Consider the following 26061-nt stretch of genomic DNA (forward strand, 5'->3'; position numbering starts at 1 on the left):
TGGTATTTGTTTTTCTCTTTCTGACTTACTTCACTCTGTATGACAGTCTCTAGGTCCATCCACCTCACTACAAATAATTCAATTTAGTTCCTTTTTATGGCTGAGTAATATTCCATTGTATATATGTGCCACATGTTCCTTATCCATTCATCTGTCAATGGACACTTAGGTTGCTTCTATGTCCTGGCTATTGTAAATAGAGCTGCAATGAACATTGTGGTACATGACTCTTTTTGAATTGTGGTTTTCTCAGGGTATATGCCCAGTAGTGGGATTGCTGGGTCATATGGTAGTTCTATTTTTAGTTTTTTAAGGAACGTCCATACTGTTCTACATAGTGGCTGTATCAAATGACATTCCCACCCACAGTGCAAGAGGGTTCCCTTTTCTCCACACACTCTCCAGCATTTATTGTTCGTAGATTATTTTGATGATGGCCATTCTGACCAGTGTGAGGCGATACCTCTTTGTAGTTTTGTTTTGCATTTCTCTGATGATTAGTGATGTTGAGCATCCTTTCATGTGTTTGTTGGCAATCTGTATATCTTCTTTGGAGAAATGTCTATTTAGGTCTTCTGCCCATTTTTGTATTGGGCTGTTTTTTTGATATTGAGCTGCATGAGCTGCTTGTATATTTTGGAGATTAATCCTTTGTCAGTTGCTTCATTTGCAAATATTTTCTCCCATTCTAGGGGTTGTCTTTTCGTCTTGTTTATGGTTTTCTTTGCTGTGCAAAAGCTATTAAGTTTCATTAGGTCCCATTTGTTTATTTTTGTTTTTATGTTCATTTCTCTAGGAATTGGGTCAAAAAGGATCTTGCTGTGTTTTATATTGTAGAGTGTTTTGCCTATGTTTTCCTCTAAGAGTTTTATAGTGCCTGGCCTTACATTTAGCTCTTTATTCCAATTTGAGTTTATTTTTGTGTTAGGGAGTGTTCTAATTTCATTCTTTTACATGTAGCTGTCCAGTTTTCCCAACACCAATTATTGAGGAGGCTGTCTTTTCTCCATTGTATATTCTTGCCTCCTTTATCAAAAATAAGGTGACCATATGAGCATGGTTTTATCTCTGGGATTTCTATCCTGTTCCATTGATCTATATTTCTGTTTTTGTGCCAGTACCATACTGTCTTGATTACTGTAGCTTTGTAGTATAGTCTGAAGTCAGGGAGCCTGATTCCTCCAGCTCCATTTTTCCTTCTCAAGATAGCTTTGGCTATTGGGGGTCTTTTGTGTTTCCATACAAATTGTGAAATTTCTTGTTCTACTTCTTTGAAAAATTCCATTGGTAGTTTGATAGGGATTGCATTGAATCTGTAGATTGCTTTGGGTAGTACAGTCATTTTCACAATGTTGATTCTTCCAATCCAAGAACATGGTATATCTCACCATCTGTTTGTATCATCTTTCATTTCTTTCATCAGTGTCTTATTGTTTTCTGAATACACGTCTTTTGTCTTCCTAGGTAGGTTTATTCCTAGATATTTTATTCTTTTTGTTGCAATGGTAAATGGGAGTGTTTCCTTAATTTCTCTTTTAGATTTTTCATCATTAGCGTATAGGAGATTTCTGTGCATTAATTTTGTATCCTGCTACTTTACCAAATTCATTGATTAGCACTAGTAGTTTTCTGGCAGCATCTTTAGGATTCTCTACGTATAGTATCATGTCCTCTGCAAACACTGACAGCTTTACTTCTTCTCTTCCGATTTGGATTCCTTTTATTTCTTTTTCTTCTCTGATGGCTGTGGCTAAAACTTGAAATACTATATTCAATGACAGTGGTGACAGTGGGCAACCTTGTCTTGTTCCTGATCTTAGAGTAAATGGTTTCAGTTTTTCACCATTGAGAATGATGTTAGCCCTGGGTTTGTCACATATGGCCTTTATTATGTTGAGGTAAGTTCCCTCTATGCTTACTTTCTGGAGGGTTTTTATCATAAATGGGAGTTGAATTTTGTTGAAAGCTTTTTCTGCATCTGTTGCGATGATCATATGGTTTTTGTCCTTCAATTTGCTAATATGGTAAATCACATTGATTGATTTGCGTGTATTGAAGAATCCTTTCTGGGATTATTCCTGGGATAAACTGCATTTGATCATGGTGTGTGGTCCTTTAAATGTGCTGTTGGATTCTATTTGCTAGTATTTTGTTGAGGATATTTGCATCTATGTTCATCAGTGATATTGGCCTGTAGTTTTCTTTTTTTGTGACATCTTTGTCTGGTTTTGGTATCAGGGTGATGATGGCCTTGTAGAATGAGTTTGGGAGTGTTCCTCCCTCTGCTATATTTTGGAAGAGTGTGAGAAGGATAGGTGTTAGCTATTCTCTAAATGTTTGATATAATTCGTCTGTGAAGCCATCTGGTCCTGTGCTTGTGTTTGTGGGAACATTTTAAATCTCAGTCTCAATTTCAGTGTTTGTGATTGGTCTGTTTATATTTTCTATTTCTTCCTGGTTCAGTTTTGGAAGGTTGTGCTTTTCTAAGAACTTGTCAATTTCTTCCAGGTTGTCCATTTTATTGGCATATAGTTGCTTATAGTAAACTCTCATGATCCTTTGTATTTCTGCAATATCAGTTGTTACTTCTCCTTTTCCATTTCTAATTCTATTGATTTCAGTCTTCTTTTTTCTAGATGAGTGTGGCTAATTGTTTACCAATTTTGTTTATCTTCTCAGAGAAGCAGGTTTTAGTTTTATTGATCTTTGCTATTGTTTCCTTCATTCCTTTTTCATTTTTTCGGATCTGGTCTTTATGATTTCTTTCATCTGCTAACTTTGGTGTCTTTTTGTTCTTCTTTCCCTAATTGCTTTAGGTGTAAGGTTAGGTTGTTTATTTGAGATGTTTCTTGTTTCTTGAGGTAGGATTATATTGCTATAAACTTCCTGCTTAGAACTGCTTTTGCTGCATCCCATAGGTTTTGGGTCATTGTGTTTTCATTGTCATTTGTTTCTAGGAATTTTTTGATTTCCTCAGTTATCTCTTGGCTATTTCGTAGTGTATTGTTTAGCCTCCATGTGTTTGTATTATTTACAGGTTTTTTCCTCTAATTGATATCTAGTCTCAAAGCATTGTGGTCAGAAAAGATACTTGATATGATTTCAATTTTCTTACATTTACCACACTTGATTTGTGATCCGAGATATGATCTATCCTGGAGAATGCTCCATGAGTACTCGAGAAGAAAGTGTATTCTGTTGTTTTTGCATGGAATGTCCTATAAATATCAATTAAGTCCATCTTGTTTAATGTATCATTTAAAGCTTGTGTTTCCCTATTTATTTTCGTTTTGGATGATCTGTCCTTTGGTGAAAGTGGGGTGTTAAAGTCCCCTACTATGAGTGTATTACTGTCGATTTCTGCTTTTATGGCTGTTAGCATTTGCCTATGTATTGAGGTGCTCCTATGTTGGGTGCATAAATATTTACAATTGTTATATCTTCTTCTTGGATTGTCCATTGATCATTATGTAGTCTCCTTCTTTGTCTCCTGTAAAAATCTTTGCCTTAAAGTCTGTTTTGTCTGATATGAGAATCGCTACTCCAGCTTTCTTTTGATTTCCATATGCATGGAATATCTTTTACATCTCCTCACTTTCAGTCTCTATGTGTCCCTACGTCTGAAGTGGGTCTCTTGTAGACAGCGTATATATGGGTCTTGTTTTTGTATCCATTCAGCCAGTCTATGTCTTTTGGTTGGAGCATTTAACCCATTTATATTTAAGGTTATTATCAATATCTATGTTCCTATTATCACTTTCTTAATTGTCTTGGGTTTTTTATTGTAGATCTTCTCGTTCTCTTGTGTTTCCTGCCTAGAAAAGTTCCTTTAGCATTTGTTGCAAAGCTGGTTTGGTGGTGCTGAATTCTGTTAGGTTTTGCTTGTCTGTAAAGGTTTTAATTTCTCTGTGGAATCTGAATGAGATCCTTGCTGGGTAGAGTAATCTTGGTTGTAGGCTTTCATCACTTTAAATATGTCCTGCCACTCCCTTCTGGCTTGCAGAGTTTCTGCTGAGAGATCAGCTGTGAACCTTATGGGGATCCCCTTGTATGTTATTTTTCCCTTGCTGCTTTTAATATTTGTTCTTTGTATTTAACTTTTGATAGTTTGATTAATATGTGTCTTGGTATGTTTCACCTTGAATTTACCCTGTATGGGACTCTCAGCATTTTCTCAACTTGATTGACTATTTGCTTTCCCATATTAGGGAAGTTTTTGACTATAATATCTTCAAATATTTTCTCAGTCGCTTTCTTTTTCTCTTCTTCTGGGACCCCTATAATTCAAATGTTGGTGTGTTTCATGTTGTCCCAGAGGTCTTTGAGACTTCCTCAATTCTCTTCATTCTTTTTTCTTTTTTCTGCTCTGCAGTAGTTATTTCCACTATTTGGCTTCCAGGTCATTTCTCCATTTTTTCTGCCTCAGTTATCCTGCTATTGATCCCTTCTAGAAAATTTTAAATTTCATTTATTGTGTTATTCACCATTGTTTGTTTGCTCTTTAGTTCTTCTAGGTCCTTTTTAAAGGTTTCTTGTATTTTCTCCATTCTATTTCCAAGATTTTGGATCATCTTTAGTATCATTACTCTGAATTCTTTTTCATGTAGACTGCCTATTTCCTCTTCATTTGTTTGGTTTGGTGGGTTTTTACTTTACTACTTCATCTTCTGTGTGTTTCTCTGTATTCTCATTTTGCTTAACTTACTGTGTTTGGGGTCTCCTTTTCACAGGCTGCAGGTTCGTAGTTCCCATTGTTTTTGATGTCTTCCCCCAGTGGCTAAGGTTGGTTCAGTGGGTTGTGTAGGCTTCTTGGTGGAGGGTAGTAGTGCCTATTTTCTGGTGGATGAGGCTGCATATTGTGTTTCTGGTGGGCAGGACCTCGTCCAGTGGTGTATTTTGGGGTGTCTGTCACCTTATTATGATTTTAGGCAACCTCTCTGCTAATGGGTGGGGTTGTGTTCCTGTCTTGCTAGTTGTTTGGCATGGGGTGTCCAGCACTGTAGCTTGCTCATGGTTGAGTGGAGCTGGGTCTTAGCATTGAGGTGGAGATCTCTGGGAGAGCTTTCACAGTTTGATATTACGTGGAGCTGGGAGGTCTCTGGTGGACCAATGTCCTGAACTTGGCTCTCCGACCTCAGAAGCACAGGCCTGACACCTGGCCAGAGCACCAAGACCCTGTCAGCCACATGGCTCAGAAGAAAAGGGAGGAAAAAAGAAAGAAAGAAAGAAAAGAAAAGAAAGTAATTAAAATAAAAGAAAATATTAAAAATTAAAAAGTAATAAAAGAAAAGAAAAGAAAGAAAGAAGAGTGCAACCAAATGAAAAAACAAATCCACCAATGACAAGTGTTAAAAACTATACTTAAAAAAATAAAAATAAAAGTAAACAGACAGACAGAACCCTAGGACAAATGGTAAAAGCAAAGTTTACAGACAAAATCACTTGAGGAAGCATACGCATACATACTCACAGAAAGAGAAAAAGGAAAATATATATATATATATATCTATATATCATTGCTCCCAAGGTCCAGCACCTCAATTTTGGGATGATTCATTGTCTATACAGGTATTCCAGAGATGCAGGGTACATCAAGTTGATTATGCAGATTTAATCTGCTTCTCCTGAGGCTGCTGGGAGAGATTTCCCTTTCTCTTCTTTGTTCGCACAGCTCCTGGGGTTCAGGTTTGGATTGGCCCCACCTCTGTGTGTAGGTCTCTTGAGGGTGTCTGTTCTTCGCTCAGGCAGGACAGGGTTAAAGTAGCAGCCGATTTGGGGGCTCTGGCTCACTCAGGCCAGGGGGAGGGAGGGGTATGGATGAGGGGCGAGCCTGCGGCGGCAGAGGCCGGCGTGACGTTCCACCAGCCTGAGGCATGCTGTGTGTTCTCCCGGGGAAGTTGTCCCTGGATCCTGGGACCCTGGCAGTGGCGGGCTGCACAGGCTCCTGGGAGGGCAGGTGTGGATAGTGACCTGTGCGTGCACACAGGCTTCTTGGTGGCTGCAGCAGCAGCCTTAGCATTTCATGCCCCTCTCTTGTGTCCGCCCTGGTAGCCATGGCTTGCGCCTGTCTCTGGAGCTCGTTTAGGTGGTCCTCTGAATCCCCTCTCCTCAGGCACCCCAAAACAATGGTCTCTTGCCTCTTCCGCAGTTCCAGACCTTTTCCCAGACTCCCTCCTGGCTAGCTGTGGCACACTAGCCCCCTTCAGGCTGTGTTTATGCAGCCAACCCCATTTGTCTCCCTGGGATCTGACCTCTGAAGCCCAAGCCTCAGCTCCCAGCCCCCACCCGTCCCAGCGGGTGAGCAGACAAGCCTCTCGGGCTGGTGAGTGCTGGTCGGCACCGATCCCCTGTGCAGGAATCTCTCCACTTTGCTCTCTGCATCCCTGTTGCTGTGCTCTCCTCCGTGGCTCCGAAGCTTCCCTCCTGTCACCCCCCATCTCCACCAGTGAAGGGGCTTCCTAGTGTGTGGAAATCATTCCTCCTTCACAGCTCCCTCCCACTGGTGCAGGTCCTGTCCCTATTCTTTTGTCTGTTTTTTCTTTTGCCCTACCCAGGTACGTGGGGAGTTTCTTGCCTTTTGTGAGGTCTGAGGTCTTCTGCCAGCGTTCAGTAGGTGTTCTGTAGGAGTTGTTCTACATGTAGATGTATTTCTGATGTATTTGTGGGAAGGAAGGTGATCGCCTCGCCTTACTCTTCCGACATCTTGAAGGTCTCTGAAAAGCCCCAACCCTTAAAACCCAACTTAAATGCTAATACCACTTTGTGAATCCTTCCTGAATTGTCCCACTTGAAAATTCATTGCTCATGTTTTCATGTTCCCACAGGGACCTGTGCTAGCATTTTACATGTATTGAATAATCGTTACAAAATCCCTATTTTTTCTGGAGAAAATCATAATTCCAAAAGATACATGCACCCCAATGTTCATTGCAGCACTATTTACAAAGCCAAGACATGGAAACAACCTAAATGTCCATTGAGAGAGGAATGGACAAAAAGATGTGGTACATATATACAATGGAATATTACTTAGCCACAAATAAGAATGAAATAATGTCGTTAGCAGCAACATGGATGGACCTAGAAATTATCATACTAAGTGAAGTAAGTCAGACAGAGAAAGACAAATATAATATGATATTGCTTATATGTGGAATCTAAAAGAACGGTACAAATGAACTTATTTACAAAACAGAAACAGACTCACAGACTTTGAAAACAAACTTATGATTACCAAAGGGGAAACATGGGGGGAGGGATAAATTAGGAGTCTAGGATTAACACATACACACTACTATATATAAAACAGATAATCAACAAAGACCTACTGTGTAGTGTAGGGAACTCTACTCAATATTCTGTCATAACCTCTATGGGAAAAAATCTGCAAAAGAATGAATATAGGTATATGTATAACTGAATCACTTTACTGTACACCTGAAACTAACACAACATTGTAAATCAACTGTAGTCCAATATAAAAGAGAAATTAAATTTAAAAATAAGCAAAATTCCTACTTTTACAGATGCAACTCTCTTATAACACTGATTCCATTTTTCTTTGAATGTTCTTTTGTGCTTGCCTGTTTCCCACTATGACTGTAAACCGCTCAAAGGCAAAGCCTCCCTACTCTGTCATGATTAACAAACTTATTATCTTTATTCCTGACTTTTTCCTGAAGGACTGTACTTTAATTCCCAATGTGTCTCCAGTTTTTCATCTTTCTACACCAGGTCCTGCTTCAGGCCACCTAAGCTATTTCTGTGCAAACAGCACCTGCACCTGGTGCACGAGTTTGAGTTCTTGTCTAGCCTGTCCATTGTGCCTTCAGTCCAGTCAGTACCAAAATCGACAGATTTCACATATAACATCTCTCTCTCCTCTGCTCCTTCCTTTTATTTATTAATTTGGCTGTGCCGGGTCTTAGTTGCGGCATGCGGTATCTTTGTTGCCGTGTGTAGGATCTTCATTGCAGCATGCGGGATCTTTAGTTACAGCATGTGAACTCTTAGTTGTGGCATGGGGGATCTAGTTCCCTGACCAGGGATCAATCCTGGGCCCCCTGCATTGGGAGCATGGAGTCTTAGCCACTGGACCACCAGGGAAGTCCCCGCTCCTTCCTTTTAAATCCCAAAGCTACTACTCGAATTTTGGCCCCCGTGATCTTTCTTGATACTCTCCTAGAAGATTTCCTAACGCCGATGTTAGATGCTCCTATCAGATTAGCATTTCCCAAACCCAGAACTCATGAATTTCTTTTCTCCAAAGTGCTCAGTGGTTCTTTTCTATCTATTGGTTTAAGCACACAATTCCTGGTCTTTGTGAACCACCACAATCAGGCCCAGATGCCTGCTCTCATCTCACTGCCTTCTCTCTGTCCTTGACCATGTGATGATCTCCCAACTATTTAATTGGGTCCAGAGTTTCCCAGCTTTGCAACTTCATCCTCCTGGTTCCTGTTTTTCTGAAGGCCTTTCTCCCTCCGCCTGTTGAATCCCATTCATTCTGCGAGCTATGCCTTTTATTCAAGGTCTATGTGTTGCCGATTCATGCCCTTCACTACTGCATAGAACCTGGGCCTGTCACTGCACATTCCCTGTATAGTTCCTTCCAGAATGCCTGCTACGTAGCTACTCGTTAATTAGTTATATTGAATGGAAAATAAATGTAATGAATGTTACAAGCTTCCAAGTTTCTCCAAAATCCCTGAAAGAAGTTCTAAACTTTGTAGGAAATATTTTACAGGAAAGGAGTGAGTTGCTCATTAGAACATTTCCTTGCTTTATGTCCCTGATCCATAAGAGGAAAAATATGTCCTCTTGAATCTCAAATATCTGGACATTCGCCTCTCAATAAATCATGGTCTCTGGCATATTTTCCAGTGCAAGTTTACATTTTATTTCCATGTCACTTTGCCTAAAATGATCACAGATTTTAGCTCCAATTTTCACCTCTGCATATTCCATTTGCTAGCTTAAAAAACCCTCAAAATTGAGAACCTGGACACAATTCCTATCTTAAGAGGTACGGTAAATAGTAAAATATTAACCCCAAAGATGTGGTGCAACAAAAGGTCTCCTAATCTTTACTGAAAGTATTAAATTTTTGTAAATGTTCGGTCTTAAAGTCATGTCATTAGTTCATGGGATTGAGGATGTTTCCATTTTACAGGAAAACTAAGAATTTAATGCTGAAATCTAGACAGTTGCCATGCTATTTCTTAGAACTCATAAATTGGGTGCTAAAATGGTCTTGTCTTCCTCTGTTTTTATTTTATTCCTGACCTAGGCAGTTGGTTCATTATGAATAATGAATCTGGCATAGGAAAAGAGTTGTTTGGCTAAAAGCAATAATATTTTTTAAAATTAGGAAACCAGGATATGAAAGGTTAGCAAGTCACTGTAAGCATTTTGAATTTACGAAGCAATGGAATCGGATTTCAGATTAATAGATCTTTGTCTTTTTTCCGCGGTTTATAGCGACTTAGTATATACTGCAGCCAAATGCTGTTGAAATCCTTTGTAACTTTAGGTAAAGGAATATGCTTAACAAAAGAAGTTTCATGAACCAAATAGCCCTGTCATTTTTACAAATGGAACCAATGTTCTTCACTAGGGTCAGAAACCAGTTAGACCACTTGCATGGATCTCAAAGGAATGATGCTGAGTGAAAAGGGCCATTTTCAAAAGGTGACAAACTACACGATTCCATTTAAATAACATTTGTGAAATAACAAAATTATAGATACGGAGATTAGTGGTTGCCAGGGGTTAGAGGCTGGGAAGGAAGTGTGCAGAGGAGGTGGGTGTGGTGGTTACATGAAGCTTCACAGGTGATAAAACTGCATAGAACCACACCCACACACAACCACACCCACACACACACACACACCCCCCCCCACACACACACACAACCACACACACACACAACCACACACAGACACACGCACCTGCGCCAAAATCTGAGTGTACTACAGTTATGCAAGATGGTATCATTGGGAGAAAGGGTTGGGTGAAAAGTACATGCCACCTCCTGTACATTTTTGTTTTGGGCAACTTCCTGTGAACCTATGATTATTTCAAAATTAAAAGTTCTTTAAAAATCAGACATTTCCTTGTCACTTTAGAGAGGGGCCTATGAAGTCAGGTGGTAACATAAGTAAGTGAGATGGCTGGGGATTGGGAGGGTGAGAACTGGCTGGTATCAAGGAGGCAGCTGCTATTAGGCTCCTACCATGGTGGGACTGTGCACCTGGAATTGCTGAGTCTTCTGAGTGCTGTTTTTAGAAAATGCCAGAAATTGAAAATTCAAATCAATATCTCTTGACTTTTATTGACAATTAATTAATTCAAACTTTTTGGAACACTGTCTGTAAGCCAAACTAAAGATACTGGAGGGCTGGATTCAGTCTTAATGATTCATGTGCAAACTCAGCTTCAGACCAGAGGCTGAGTTTGGCCACCAGATGATTCGCCCACTCCACACACTGGTCATCTCAGTATGTGGCTCAGCGCTCCTCTGTGCTGCCTTACAGAAGACGGAGAAATGGGGAATCAGGCTGCTAATGAAAATGGCATGAGCCCCCAGTCACTGACACCCGGGACTCTGGAGAATGTGGGTTTGACTCTGGAATCCCCCTGCAGGCTCTGACCGAGACCTTCACACCCACCTCCTCAGCACAGTGCCTGGAAATAGCAGGTGCTCAGCTTGCCTTTTTAGGGGTGTTCATTTGTTCTTTCCCGGCTGTCTTAGTTTTTATTTTTTTAAAGCTAAATGAATTCTACAAAAACTGAGACTATGACCCAGAATCTGGTATCCTATGCTCTGGTTTTCCGGAAGCGAATACAATAGCCTGGTGAACACATCTTAGATGAGCAGCACTCATAACTCCGTGTCTGTTTGAAGCTCTGAGCGTAAGCTAATTTTTTGCTAATTAGTGCAAATAGCAGAGGGAGGTGCCGATAAGGTCGTTATTCTGGGTTTGGTCTTTGAAAGACTTTATCATCTCTGTCCTGCTAATGCCCAGAGTCTGGTCAACCCTTCTTCCCCAACTGCCAACCCGGACAGCTGACTCAGAAGTCAGAAGGACGGAGCTAACTAACTGCATACCCTCCAGCACAACCACATCTGTGAGTCAATAACCTCTCCCCACCTCCACTGTCTGAAACATCATGTGCACTGATCAGACTCCCTCTGTGTTCTGTACAATCTCTAGTACATAGAGCATACCCAGTTCCTTTAGGAAGGAGGTGAGTAGAAAAACTCCAGTTTTTTAAAATTGAAATTTTAGTTTAAATTAAAACATTTTTAGATCTTAAAATTTCATCTCTGGCCCAAATACACATTCTCAGAGTCAAATTTAAATTATTAATGATTCATCTGCATGATTTCTGTCCTCTTTTCCCCAAAAGTCTGCTATCAAGAGTCCATAGAATGTTTTCCAATCCTCATTTAAAAAAGAGTATTTGTAAGTATTACATAATTATAAATCAATAAAAGAGTCTTTTCCGGAATTCCTTGGTGGTCCAGTGGTCAGGACTCGGTGCTTTCACTGCCAAGGGCCTGGGTTTGATCCCTGGTCGGGGAGCTAAGATCCCATAAGCCACGTGGCACAGCCAAAATGAAAAGAGTCTTTTCCTGTTTATCATTTTCTTTTTTACCAAGCTTTACAATATGCAGATTTTTAAAGGGTTGGTTCTCAGCCTCAGAAATTATGCTAATGAGGTAAGAACAATAATTCATAGTGTAGCCACTAATTTCTCTAAGGGGAAATATGCAGAGACCCTGGGCTCTACATTTGTTTTCAACTAATTATCATGTATTTACTTTTCCATTAGTCCAATAATTTTTCTTTCAATTCAGAATTAAGCAATAAGACCCTGAATTATATAAAGGCCTGTTTAGCATAACAGACACACCCCATCATTCTCCAGTCCCCTGATTTACAGCTCTTAAAATGCACAACCAAGAGGCTGTCTATATGCCCTTTCGTATTTAGATTCCATCATGCAGTCACCTCAATAACTCATGCATTCTCAGAAGGACTACCTAGCAATTAACTCCGATCTTTTCTAACTCACCATCTCATTATGTAAAGTGGATTGGAACACAAACTTTATTAGCAACTTTCAATTCTAATTCCTTCTTATCGCCCACACCCACACCCCTCCTAGTAATGTCAGTTTATATGAGCAAAATACTCTGGAAAACGGCAGTTAAAAAAAAATCCACATTGGACTGGCAGCACATTTCATAATTGGTCTTTGCACTATGGGGTACCACCATAAATCGAGATTGCCGTATTTCAGCTAAAGCATGGGATGCAATTCTTTATAGAAATGGAAATGAAGTCTCCCTGCCACACAACACAGCATTTTCACTATGTTCAGGAGGAATGGGCAAGTAAGAAAGCTATTATTTTTATGCTAAAGGTTAAAAAAAGTGCAAACCCCAAGATCTTTGTTAAAAGGTAAAGGAATTCATGGTATCGCTTCTTCAAATCCTAGAAAGAGGCGGGAAGATGCCTTGCAGAGTTCTCTTGTGCATATGAAGTGTGTCAGCGGAAGAGCTGAAATGTGGTTTAATGTACTTGTTTTCATGGTAAGGAGCCAAGGTGGGCTGATGAAACTAAAGGACAGGTAGCACCTGAAGATGTGTCAGATGTACAAACAGGGAGGCATCCCATCAGTGCAGCTGACTTACCGACATCGGGATCTACTGCTTGAACTCTGGTCAACAGAGCCTTGGTGGCTGTGTTCTCATAGACACAGGCATTATAGTGGTCGGACGAAAACACTGGGGGGTTATCGTTCACATCCTCCAGGATCAGACGGACATCAGACTGGCAGAACCTGCCACCCCCGTCGGTGGCCCTGGCGATGAGGCTGTATGCAGGGACCCTCTCCCGGTCCAACAGAGCCAAAGTTTTTAACTCACCTGTGAAAATAAATGACCTAGCTTTTCAAAAACTGTCTCTCTTTGAAGAGCAGAGAATCAATTATTGTACATACAGAATCCCCAGTACAGGAAGGATCGCTGACATTTGGCTCCAGTGCGTCATGCTTTGAAAAATCGAGCAAGTTCAATTTCTTTAAGCATCAGGGAAAAAGTGATGGGATTCTGGACGCAACAAAAAACCAACTGTACGACCTTCAGATGAATGAATCCCACCGTGAAACCTCTTGTTTCAGGGATTCCTTCTCTTGGCAGCATGGAGAAGCTCCACACCTCTTTAAACATCTCAAGAACTGCTCTGGAGATCGGCCTTGTTTCTGGATTTTCTCCAGAAAAAAAGCATGAAAAATGGACCAGTATCCTTAGTTCTCTAACGGTCAATCAGGTCTATGATTTGTAAACTCAGAAGGGGCAGTCTGTCTGCTTCCAGATATTTAACATTTTTTTTTTTACCCCATCTTTTAGAGAAAAACAGTCAAAACAGGCTGGCTTTAGCAGAAAGAGGTCATGAAGGAGTCCAGCTGTGCCAGGCGCACCCCACTTGCTGGACAGTGGTAGGGCCTGCGGCTGTTGGGGGAGGATTCCAGTGGGGGGTTATCTGAGAAGCTTAAAGCAGCAGCTCTTTGGCAACCAACATGGTGGGAGGTTATGTCTGTATTTTCATCACTCAGATAGCTGTACTGGTCCTGAGTGTCAGCCCCTGTGGGGATTTTGTTATTCTTGCTACCTAAATTTCAATGGATGATGGCAATAAGCACGACAGAGCTGAATAAATACTGTTTGGTGAAAAGTAGGACTCATGAAATATTATTATGTACTCTTAACAAAATCAGTAGAAGTCACTGGAACGAAGCCATCTATACTTATAAAGCTGTGCCTCCTATGGCTTCCTGACTGCAGCCAGTTCTCAAATCTAGCCTGGATCATTCTCCCCTTCTCCAAAACACCCAGGGGTTTTTCAGTTGGGCATTCAAGACCCTCCAAAATCTGACCTAAAGTTGTTTTTCCACCACTTGTCTCACGAGCCATTCTGTGGCTCCTCTGACCAGTGACAATGTTGTACACAGCTTTCCCTGGATGTGACGTGCTCTCTGCCCACGCTGCCCCCGTGACTGGCAGTGTCCTGCTTTAGCTCCTAGAATCCTGGCTCATTTCAAATGCCAGCTCTGCTTTAAAAGTTTCTCCTTCCCTCTTATCAGAATATTAGCTACTTCTTCCTCTGTGCCCAGATATATCTCTCCTGATATCTCTCCCGGGCACTCATTCTGTCTTTCACTATTATTGTTGTTACTTCTGTCATTATTAGTATTGACTTACAGCTCTGTCTTCTCCACTGGGTTACGATATCCCTTGGGGATGCTTTGTTTGGTTCATCTTGGAATCGAACACAAATATCCCATAAAGTACTTTTAGGTCTAGTAGTTAATAAATGTTACCTATTCAATAAAAAATTGCCAGGCCTCTTTAGCCAAGTAGCATATTGTTATGTAGCTAAGCCCTTCCCAGTAAGATGCACCAGACGTGGGAGAGAGCTAGGGAGGAACCAATACCTTCTGGAGACTCAGAAATTAGTTGTTGTTCATTCTGATGAACACAACACTGGAAATATGCAAATTATTCAATCTTTACACTTCATTGAAAAATTGTCAATGGATGGGCCATCCAATACACAACACTGAGATAATTCACCTCCATAGAAAATGCCTTTTCCATTATCTATGGCCTTCAATGCGGGCATCTGCCTTTAGGGTACATAACCTTTCACCTTATAAATTTTACCTCAATATGTAAGCAAGTCTGAGGACTCATAGCTTTGGAGAAACTAGACAGGAATGTTGAATAAAAACCAGACAAGTATGTTAATAAGCATAGGGACCCAAAAGGGATTTCAACAGGGCAAAACTCTCCTTACTATGCACTGCTGTCTGGTGTGCATGGAAACTTGCATTTGTGATAGAATTCTATTTATACTATTTATAGGTCAGCTGCTTTAACTCATGGATATGAGAAAGAGGAGAAGCAAACAGACACATCCGATTACTTGGTGCCGCTAAATGCAGGTAAAGTCAGGGCAAGTTTTATAGGCCACGTGAGGTTTCTGTCCTCCAAACACCACGTGCTACTGGTATTTCTTAAGAGTCCAAGATAGCAGGGCATCATATCAAGGCTCTTGTATACTAACTACCCCCTAGTGATAAGACCACGTGAGAGTTTAACTTCTCTCGGGGATTAACAATGGCATTTACCCAAAGAATAAATTTCGCCTTACCACTTTGTGGATCTAGAAAAAATTCATTGTTTCCAGATCCATAGAGTGAGTATCGTATATCTCCATTGGATCCAATATCAGCATCCTTGGCACTGACCTTCAGGATGATTTTGTTTGACGGAATGTCTTCGGGAAATAATGCTGTATATGCAACCTAGGCAAAGGTAAAGAAAAGTAATTGAATCATTGGTATTTGTGGGGCAATTGTCCTATTTAGCATTATAAATGATTTCTTTAAAAATGCATTCGCGTAATTTATCTTCAGCTATGTTTTTCCTTTACCACAGAATCATCTTATACCATATGATGAAACAGAGAATACCTCTTGCTCTGCGCCTCCCATGCTCATCATCAACAACTACTGATTGGGCACCTACTATGTGCTAGGTACCACTGAGATGTTAGAAGTACAACGGAGAAGAAAAGAGACAAAAATCCCCACCCTTGTGGAACCATGACCCACATCACATATTGATCACGCCCCTCTCAGTCCTTGGGACCCTTCAACTCTTTAAAGAGCCACTACTAACATCTGGCATTAGTATGAGAGACTACATCTATTTGCAACACTTTTCTGAGCTAAAGAGCACCAATACTGTCTCTCAATCCACATGTAAGGAAAAGGTAAATGAAGGGTGATTTAACTTTGGTAAGAAAGGAAATAAAATCAATTACTGGCACCTTGCATTCGCTGTCACGCTTTGAACTGTGGTGGAAAGGCCACTTCATAAGGGGTCTGGAGACCCAGCTTCATTACCGACGTTGCTACCAACCAGCTGTGTAACCTTATACGAAAAAAGTAATTCATACTTCTGAGTGGTCCATTCTTCTTTCATGAAATAGGTGATTCAGACAGAAAAATTCATAGTGTCCTTTATGAGTCCTTAAAAATTATTTAATTTTGAGACTCCTGGTTTTATTTTTCTGTTTGTTTGATTTTTTTGGTGGGCAGAATTAGGTACTGATCGTGCTAACTATACTCTTTTCATGTTTATAATATTTCATCCTAGAGTCCGCCTCTTACCCTCTTATAACCATTTGGAGCTCGTTAATTAAGGAGATAAGATGAGAAAGCAGCCTGGCCTTAAGGAGAAAAGTGAAATGGGTTTTGACTTAATTTAAATAAGCAGAGTAAAAAGCAGTGATATATGCGACACAGCCGCAAATCTCACCTGATCACACACTGGGCTGTTGTCATTCACGTCACTGACGGTCACTTCTACCATGGCCTGAGTGACAAAGAGCCCATCAGTGGCAGTGATATTGAGGAAGTAAATGTCTTGTTCTTCTCTATCTAGAGGTCTCTTCACGTAGACCTTCCATTCGCTCTGCACCAGGCCCAGAGCAAACCTTCCTCGGGGGTTCCCTCCTGTGGTGAAAAAAGAGTTTTTGAAGATGTGAAATGAAAAGCTTTGATCTCCACCTACAGCAAGAGGCCTGTGCGGGGGGGGGGGGGGGGGGGGGGGGGGGGGGGGGGGGGGTCATCCAGGTGCCTCTCAAACTGCCTCGTTTACGATGCTGAAAAACAATTGACACTCACTTCCTTTTGACTCTCCTGCAACAAAGCATGATATTTATATGCTTGGCTTGTGTGGAAAGTAAAACAGTAACTTTCCAAGAGAAGAAAATACACTTAGAGAAGCGGGAGATGATCTCTTGTTTAGCTCCCCTTAAGGACAATCAAATTCAAACTGTGAACAATCAGTCTTCTTATCGGGCTGATACAACTGTCTTTCCACTTCGTCTCAAGAGAGGATGTAATACACTATAGCTCTTGTTACCAAGACAATTTCATTAGCCGTTGATTATGCAGTCAAGGAAAGGCAGTCAGTTCTATTAAGGAATCTTAATGAAGCCTTTATCATACAGCAGCTCTTCTTATAAGGACTGAAGTTTGGGGAAGAAAAGTTTGTGTGACAGAGGAAGACCCATTAGGATTAAATAGCCCCAATGCAGGGTCATTGAAGGAGCCGTTCAGAGATAAGCACTGCAATTAGATCAAATTTAACACAGTGAAGCTGGTGAAAATGGAAGAAACGTAGAAAAGCTAGAGTGGAACCGCTCTTGATGAGGCTGAAACAATGAATGTAGTCCCAGCAATATGACTTTCCCACATCACTGAATTACAGGGAGACAAAAGCAGCTTGGAGGAAGGAAGAAGAAAACCACCTTGACCTTCCAAACCTGAAGGGGGAGATAATGTCACTTCAAACACGGAGGAAGACTGGACGAGACAACTGGCGAGAAGTCCGGAATCCAGTTAGGTCATCGCTGTCTCGTTTGTTTGAGCATTCCCACGTATTTGTCACCTGCTCTGGGCCAGGCACTGTGCCAGGCAGTGGGGCTGTCCACAGCGGTGGACAAAAGTGACCAAAATCCCTGCTCTCGTGGTGGAGCTCACTTTCTGATGGGAAAGACTGACGATAAACAAATAAATAAGGAAAGCCTGCTGGCTGCTGCTTCACTGAAAAAGTGGAGCCATCTCATCTTCTTACAATGAATCTTTAAAAGAACAGAGGGCAAACCCACGGTCCTGCCGGAGGGACTGAGTGAGAAGTAGTGGGAGCGTCAGACTGCACTCTGGATATAAGGCATGGGAGGCGGGGCGGGGGGGGGTGGGGGACGGGCATCCAGGGGCTCAGCAGTGTGGAACAACTGTAACCAAGCAGGACCCTATGAGGCCTTCCTACAATAGACCTCCACCTGCCTTTTGTCTGTAGGAAAACTTTAATCAAAGAATAAATTCAATCAGAGAAGTGAGAAAATGCAGAAAGAAAGGAAAACAGTCAAGCAAGACAAAATAATAATACTTTAGCCATTAAACAAAGTCAAGGCCTTTATTCTTCTCAAGGGCTATAGGTAATATTCTGAGCCATGTCCTTTGAGCTGTTTTGCAGATACTGAATCCTCCACCAGGTAGAAGAAGTTAACCGTGTGCTGCCCACAAGCACGTAGACCCCAGACCGGTTGGAACCAGCAGGTTGATGAAGCTGACTCCCCATTAACTCACTACCAGCCAATCAGAATGTCTGTGAGCTGATCACGCCCTGCTCCTTGAACACTAGACGACTCTTCAGTACCCTCTCCAGGGTGGGACACACAGTCTTGAGGGTATTAGCCCGCTGTGGCCCCCTTTGCCTGGCAAAGCAGTAAAGCGATTTCTTTCTACTTCACCCCAAACTCTGTCTCCAAGATTTAATCTGGCACCGGTGCACAGAGGCCAAACTTTGGCAAAACAGTGACAGGAGAAATGGACCGTACTGGGCAGACAGTGCAGAGAAGGTGAGGGCTGCTCATTCCTCTAGGACAGTGGTTCTCAACTCAACTGACAGTGGCTGTGTGCAAACCCCCGGGACATTTGTCAGCCTCTGGAGACATTTCTGAATGTCACATCAGGGGTGATGCTGGTGGTGGTGCTACTGGAATCTAGTGGATAGAAACCAGAGGTGCTGGTAATCATCCTACAATGTCACAACAGAGACTTATCCAGCCCTCAACGCAAATAATGCTGAGGCTGAGAAACGTGCTCTGGTGAGGCACGGGGTCCTCCCTGGAAAATCACTTTCCTCTACCACGGGCTACGATGCAATTTTACTTCAGTTGAATAAGATTTCAGCATGCACAAATGTAACCTCCCTATTAAATGCTTCTGGTGCAGGCCCACACTGCTCTTTTGCGAAATAAAATGATTAATCGTCCTTTGTTCATCAGTGGCGGCCAAGTTGTGTGACGTCAAGGGCAAAAGTTAAATCTAATAAAAATCCGTTGGTGGTTGGCACGGCTAATAGTAGCAGTAGCTTGAAGCTACTCTGTTCTCATTACTTTGGTAAAAGTTAGTGGGATGGTCCCTTAAACCAACCACTGAGAATTCACAGACGATGTGTAAATAATTGAAGCTGAGTATTTAAACATTCTTCCAAATAGAAAATTATCCTCAGAATGCCTAAGAAGGGCTTCCCTGGTGGCGCAGTGGTTAAGAATTTGCCTGCCAATGCAGGGAACACGGGTTCGAGCCCTGGTCCGGGAAGATCCCACATGCCGCGGAAACTAAGCCTGTGCGCCACAACTACTGAGCCTGCGCTCTAGAGCCCGCGAGCCACAACTTCTGGAGCCTGTATGCCTAGAGCCCGTGCTCCACAACAAGAGAAGCCACCGCAATGAGAAGCGTGCACCCTGCAATGAAGAGTAGCCCCCGCTCGCCACAACTAGAGAAAGCCCGTGCGCAGCCAAAAATAAATAAAAACTTTTAAAAAACTTAAAAAAAAAAGAATGCCTAAGAAGCTTTTTGTCTGAAACTGAATGCAAATGAATCAAAGTTGTTGCTTTACTCACCTTTCTTTCCTTACCACTATCACTCATGTCTTTACTGCAGAAATATACATTTCAATGAAAAAAAAAACCCCAAATGAACGGTATCAGACAAAGCACAAATGCATTAAGACCTTTAAACAGAAAACAGCACCAAGAAAACAGTTCCATAAAGAAAAAGAGTAGCGCTGTGGAGGGGAGGTGTGGTGGTCCCGAGCAATGACACATATGCTCTTCTGTGGATCTTATTCTGCAGTGATTAATTAACTTTCCCACTAACATACTTAAGCAGATTCTGTGCCCTGAGGGCACTCTAATTAATTCATTTTTCACTTTGAATAATGCAGTTTTTCTAAAGGGAGGCCACCTGACTACAAGTACGGATGGATTCTTTAAAATCTTTTGGCACTTTGCTTATGTTCTGCCTTTGAATGTCATGGCATCAAAATATTAGCTTTAAAACCCCCAAATAGTTTTTAGGAAGACTGCTCCCATACCACCAACCCTCTCCTCTTTGCAGTTTAAGGCCAGTCACCCCCAGAAAGCTCTTCCTGATCAGTGACACCTCTTCTTCACTCTGACATGAGATCCTCTGCCCCTTAGAGTAATGGTGATGCTTTTTGTGCACTCTGGGTGACCTCATTTGTCTACCTTGGCTTTCCTATTGAACTGCTATTTACTATCTGGAAAGACAGAAGAGGGATCCAAGAAAATTGTGATGTCAGAAGACATACCCATTGACTTGGAGTTATAAGTTAACATTTTTCAGCAAAAGGTCAAACCATGCCCTTTGATTTGTATATGTGTGTGTTGTGTGCGTGCACGCATCTGAGTTTTTACTACCAGGAAAGACTTGCTATTTATTTTTCTTACTGCTACAAAAAGTAGGAGAAAGGCATATACTTAAAATAAACATGCATTCCCCTGCCCCCAATCAAAAAGAGCTGTTATTTTCATTTCTTCCACTGAGATATTTGGCTGGACTCTTTTTTAAATGATAAAAATTGACTCAAGGACTGGGTACCAATCTGGGTAATCTGTCATAGGCAAAACAATGAACTCCAAACTAAGGCTGAGTTAGTAACAACTAAAAAACTGACGCTACTCAGATATTTTCCTCAGCCCCAGAGAGGTAAGGTAACTTCTCAAACCCTCATCTCATCTTCCTTCTTCTCTCCTACTCTTACCCCTCTGCCACCTTCCATCTTTCTTTAGAAAGCAGAGCACATAGTGAAAACCAAGGGTGACAGATTTACCTGTAATATGATAGCTCACTTGTCGATTGATGTCAGAAGAGTCTCTGTCCCATGTGCTGAGGACAGCTACCACCTCGCCCGGAGGGTCGCTCTCCTTCACGTTCCCTCGGTACACCTCGTGGGCAAAGACCGGAGCGTTGTCATTTATATCCGTCACCCTGACAGAGACCAATGCTGTGGAAGAAAGAGAGAAGGCCTCCCCGAGGTCGGAGGCCACCACGGAGAAGGTGAACGTGGGGTCTGTCTCGTGATCCAGGTCTCTCAAGGTACTGATCCAGCCTGTGTTGCTGTCAATGTTGAACGCTTGCATCACCTTTTCAGGTTGGGAATCTGAGTGGAGGGAGTAGGTGACCTGCCCATTGGCTCCCCAGTCCATATCGATGGCTCTCACCTGCGTGAGTTTGGTGCCCACAGGCATCCCTTCCATGATGATCGTCTCATAGCTTGAAGTTTCAAAGACTGGCTTGTTGTCATTCATATCCAATACCTTGATGTCTACATCCACCGTGAACACAAGGTCTACCTTGTCCAGGGGTATAGTGGCTGCTACTTTGAAGTGGAAAGCTGGGCTGATCTCATGGTCAAGACGTTTGTCCAGCTTGATCGTGCCTGTTTCCTGTTCTATGATGAAGACAGCTCCCTTGTTATTTTCCAGCCGCTCCCCATTAACTGTGCTGAACTTGACTTTCTGAGTGGGCAAAATCCTCAGGGTGTCCACCGTGCTCCCAATGGCTGTATCTTCTGAAATGGTGAAGGAATACTGAGACTGGGTGAAGGACGGCAAGAATGTTTCAGGGGGTAAGACGTGGATGTAGACGGGGATGAGGGAGTGCTTCACCGGAATGCCCCCATCCACTGCTTTGACAAAGAAGGACAGCACTGTGTTTTTCAGCTGGTTAAAATGGCCCTTTGTGACCATCCAGCCATTGTCAGGATCGATTTCCAGGAGGTCAGCCACCGAGACCGAGGCCTCGCTATAGAGGGAATAAGTAATCCTCGCATTCGCTCCATCGTCTGGATCCATGGCTTGAACCTGAGTGACCAGGTGACCCCGTCCGACATCTGCCCTGACGCTGGCTCTGTATTCCACCGTCGTGAACTGGGGGGCGTTGTCATTTTCATCCACCACAATCACCCTCACGGTGCAGAAAGTTGTTCTCCCTCCGCCATCAAGGGCCCTCAGAAAAATACTGATGTCTCCTTCCAGAGGGTTTTCCCGGTCGAGCCTTTCTGTTGTGATGACCTGTCCATTGCCATCTATGAGGAATCGATCCTTGGCAAAGTCATTGATGATGGCGTAGCTGACCTGCCCATATGTCCCTGGATCCCCATCCGTGGCTCGAACGTGAATCACCTTTGTCCCAGCGGCCGTGTTCTCTCTCACCTCAGCTACGTAGGTGCTTTGAGAAAAGGCAGGGCTGTACAGGTTGGCCCCGAGGACCCTGATATGCACCTGGGCAGTGCTAGTGAACAGTCCATCAGAGACGGACACGTTGAGACTGTACAGAGGCTCCATCCGTTGCTTCCGGTGGTTGGAGAGCGTGATGACGCCACTCTTGCTGTCCATCAGAAAGCTTGTCCGGTCATTCCCAGATAAAATGCTGTATTCCAACCTGTGAAAATCAGAGCTGTCTGCATCGGAGGCTTGCACACAAGTTACAAAATGGCCCCGGGGGGCTAATTCACTCACATATGACTCATAAATGAGCTGATTAAAGACTGGAGGGTTGTCATTTACGTCCGAGATGTAGATATGAACCAGGACCTCGCTGCTCAGTGATGGGAAGCCATTATCTGTGGCTCTGACTTTCAAAGTGCAGTGTTGCACTAACTCATGGTCCAGCATCCGCGCTGTCAGGATTAAGCCACTTGCGCTGTCTATGTGAAAATAATCTGTGCTGTTGTAAGTATCCTGGACAATCTGATAATGGACCATTTTATTGTTTTCTGAGTCTGCATCCGTAGAGACAACTTGTAAAACAGGTGTCCCAATGAGAGAACCTTCTGATAATGTTGTATTGTACGTGGGTTGATCAAAAATAGGGGGGTTGTCATTTACATCATTAAGTAGCAAGTCAACGGTGACTTCAGCCCTGGCCCCAGTGAGGGCATCACTGGCTCTTACTGTCAACTTGTAAACAGATGTAATTTCATAATCCAAAGGGCTAACGACTTTCAGGACCCCAGTGTCAAAGTCAATGTTAAATTGTTTATAAAGATCCCCATCAATAATGATGTATATGATGCCTTGGCCTTCTGGGCTGGTGGCGTTGATGCTTAGAATGGGGGTGTTGACGCTGATGTCTTCGTTGATGGATGCTGTATAAAAAGGCTTATCAAACACAGGCATTGCTTTGTTGACAATAGTGATGGGAAGTTCCACGGATGTGGACAAAGAGGGTTCTCCACCATCTCTGGCTAGGATGGTGACTCCATACTCAATGTTGGACAAGTCGGAGTTGAAAGCTTCTTTTAAAACAACTTTCCCTGAATTAGGGTTAATTTCAAAGTGGCCATAGTCATCCTGTAAGAGGTAGGTCACTTCTCCATTTGCACCTTTGTCTTTGTCAATGGCTGTCACTCGGTAAATCAGGGTGCCAGGCTCAGCATCAACTTGCACAGCAGCATGGTAAGGGAGGCCCACAAAGACTGGAGAATTGTCATTTATGTCTTCGATGTTAACCCTGACCACCACCCTTGCCACCCGCAGATGGTCTAGCTCTCGGCTGGCTTCCACAACCAGCTCATATAACTCTTGTTCTTCACGGTCAAATGGGACTCCGGCGGTCTGAATGACCCCTGAGGTAGATTTTATCTTGAACTTATTTCCTGGGTTTAAGATGCTGTATTTTAAGGGCTCATTAAGGCGATTTCCCACTGCATTGACAATAGCAACTTTGGTTATGTTCGTGTTGTTCTCTGAGATGGAGGTGGAGTAAAAGCTTTGTGTAAAGTGGAGGCCACTGTCCATGGCTTCTTTAACCAAGATGGTGACCATGGAAGTACTGTAGAACTTCCCATCAGACACCTTAACTATCAGCATGTAGTGATCTTTGGAGAGGTTGTTGTTTTTAATAGTGAGCACTCCACTATTTGAGTCAATTAAAAAATGATCCAAGCTACCTTCCATTAGGCTGTACGTCAGTTCTGGGGGCACCTCGGAGTCAGGATCCGTGGCACTAACTTTCAGAACCTCCACTCCGACATAGGTAGGTAGGAGTAAGACAGTCTCAAACACAGCCTGAGTGAACACAGGTGGGTTGTCATTCACATCTGTCACTTCTATGTTGACTTCAACGGGACTCTCTGCCGTCAGCTGGGGGCTACCACTGTCTCTCACGTGCACGTGAAAATGGAAATGGGCGATGGTTTCATGGTCCAGGTTCGCGATTGTTCTGATCGCACCTGTGCTGGAGTCCACTGTGAAGAACTTCTTGGCCGTGGACTCAACAATCTGATACACAAGCAGAGCATTCCGATTGCTGTCGGCATCGGTGGCTCGAATCACCAGCGGGCTGTTGTGCAAGCTCCTGACGATGCTATTGATGGGGGCTGCCTCGCTTAGGCTACCCGAATACTGAGAAAAGAGAAAAACTGGCGCATTATCATTTTCATCAACAACCTGAATATTGACTGTGATGTTGGAAGCCATTCCTGCCATGTTCGTGGCCTGGACAATGAGTTGATAAGAGGAGGTATGCTCGTAATCCAGTGCCTTGCGTGTGGTGATGACTCCAGAATAGGGATTTATGGTGAAAACCCCATCAACGTTTCCATCTTTGACTTCATAAATGAGGGTGGATTGACTGATGGCAGAGATTAGAATGACTGATGTTCCAATATCAACATTTTCATGTACTTCTGCTTGGTAGTCTTTGTGAGTGAACTTGGGGTGAGAATTATCAGACATGGTGACAGAAATTCGCACAATCGCGGTGGCAGACATCGGCGGGGAACCCTGATCCCTGACTTTGACTGACAGGACAAACTGACCCATTGTTGTCATGTCTGGCTCTTTAGAAACTGTGATGATGCCCAGGACTGGTTCTATCTTAAATGTGTTCCCAGTGTTCCCTGCAATAGAAAAATCAACAGGGAAATGAGTTCAAGTGGGTCATTTTCTGAAGATTAACTCTTCATCTTAAGGCTACTTTACACAACATGGCAAACAGCAATTATTCATTTTCACTCCTCCTCATTCTGAAATAAAACGAGAGACTTCCCTTTTAGGGGTATTCAAAAGCAACTGAAATGAGTTTTCCAGTAAATTGTGAATTTCAGATCAGTATCTTCTTAATTCAGGTTAACAAGAACAACAACACAGCTCTGTGTACATTCAAACTGGGAAATAGGAGAGTTTGTAGGAAAGACTTTCCTGCTTAGGATTTTCTTATTTCCAGACTGGGCTGGCACATGCCAATGACACTGATAAAAAGGCATTTATCCTGAAACCAGTGCCATAATTCTGTGTTCTACATTATAAGAAAGAGGGTGGTAGGGATTTCCCTGGTGGTGCGATGGCTAAGAATCCGCCTGCCAATGCAAGGGATACAGGTTCAATCCCTGGTCCGGGAAGATCCCACATGCTGCGGAGCAACTAAGCCCAGGCGCCACAACTACTGAGCCTGCGCTCTAGAGCCCGCAAGCCACAACTACTGAGCCCACGTGCCACAACTACTGAAGCTGATGCACTTAGAGCCCATGCTCTGCAACAAGAGAAGACACTGCAGTGAGAAGCCCGTGCACCGCAACAAAGAGTAACCCCCTCTCGCCACAACTAGACAAAGCCCACACGCAGCAACGAAGACCCAACGCAGCCAAAAATAAATAAATAAATTTTAAAAAAATTAAAAAGGAAGAGGGTTGTAGGAATCGCTTCGGAACATTATCATATAGTCATTCGGTTTAAGACTCTCCCAAAGGTAAGCTTTGCTATGTGGAGTTGGTATAGTTTCATACATATCATCAAAACCAACTTCATCCCAAACACTGCTTGGTGACGGGGGTTTGTTCAGGTATGGAGAATTCTTCTCAAGTCACCATTTGCTTTGTAAGCTGTGAGAATTTTTTCTGACTCTCCTTCTATTCTTCACTTCCCTACACCCCAACGCACACATCATATGCACACACAGACATAAAAGTAGACACAAAATGTATAATGGTTCCATCTGTAACCATTCTATTTGCTCAATATTTGAGACGTTTCTGATGAAATAAGAAAGTGTTAAAAATCTGAAGCAGCACAGAAACCAAGAACTTGAGCATAATCCTTA

At 42.6% G+C, this 26061-nt stretch overlaps 1 protein-coding gene across 3 annotated transcripts in view; it reads right to left on the reverse strand.

Annotated features, from left to right (window-relative positions):
• The window catches only part of FAT3 (FAT atypical cadherin 3), a 550552-nt gene that overhangs the window by 76700 nt on the left and 447791 nt on the right, over positions 1-26061 (reverse strand). For all 3 annotated transcript variants that reach the window (XM_065881705.1, XM_065881704.1, XM_065881703.1), the window contains exons 9-12: positions 20789-24862; positions 16397-16593; positions 15225-15378; positions 12704-12937 (exon numbers count right to left, since the gene is read on the reverse strand). In XM_065881705.1, the coding sequence (XP_065737777.1) occupies positions 12704-12937; positions 15225-15378; positions 16397-16593; positions 20789-24862 (4659 nt within the window). The remainder of the gene's footprint in view (positions 1-12703; positions 12938-15224; positions 15379-16396; positions 16594-20788; positions 24863-26061) is intronic.

The sequence above is a fragment of the Phocoena phocoena genome, chromosome 8 (genome assembly GCF_963924675.1).
Source record: "Phocoena phocoena chromosome 8, mPhoPho1.1, whole genome shotgun sequence".
In the NCBI taxonomy this organism is placed as follows: domain Eukaryota; kingdom Metazoa; phylum Chordata; class Mammalia; order Artiodactyla; family Phocoenidae; genus Phocoena; species Phocoena phocoena.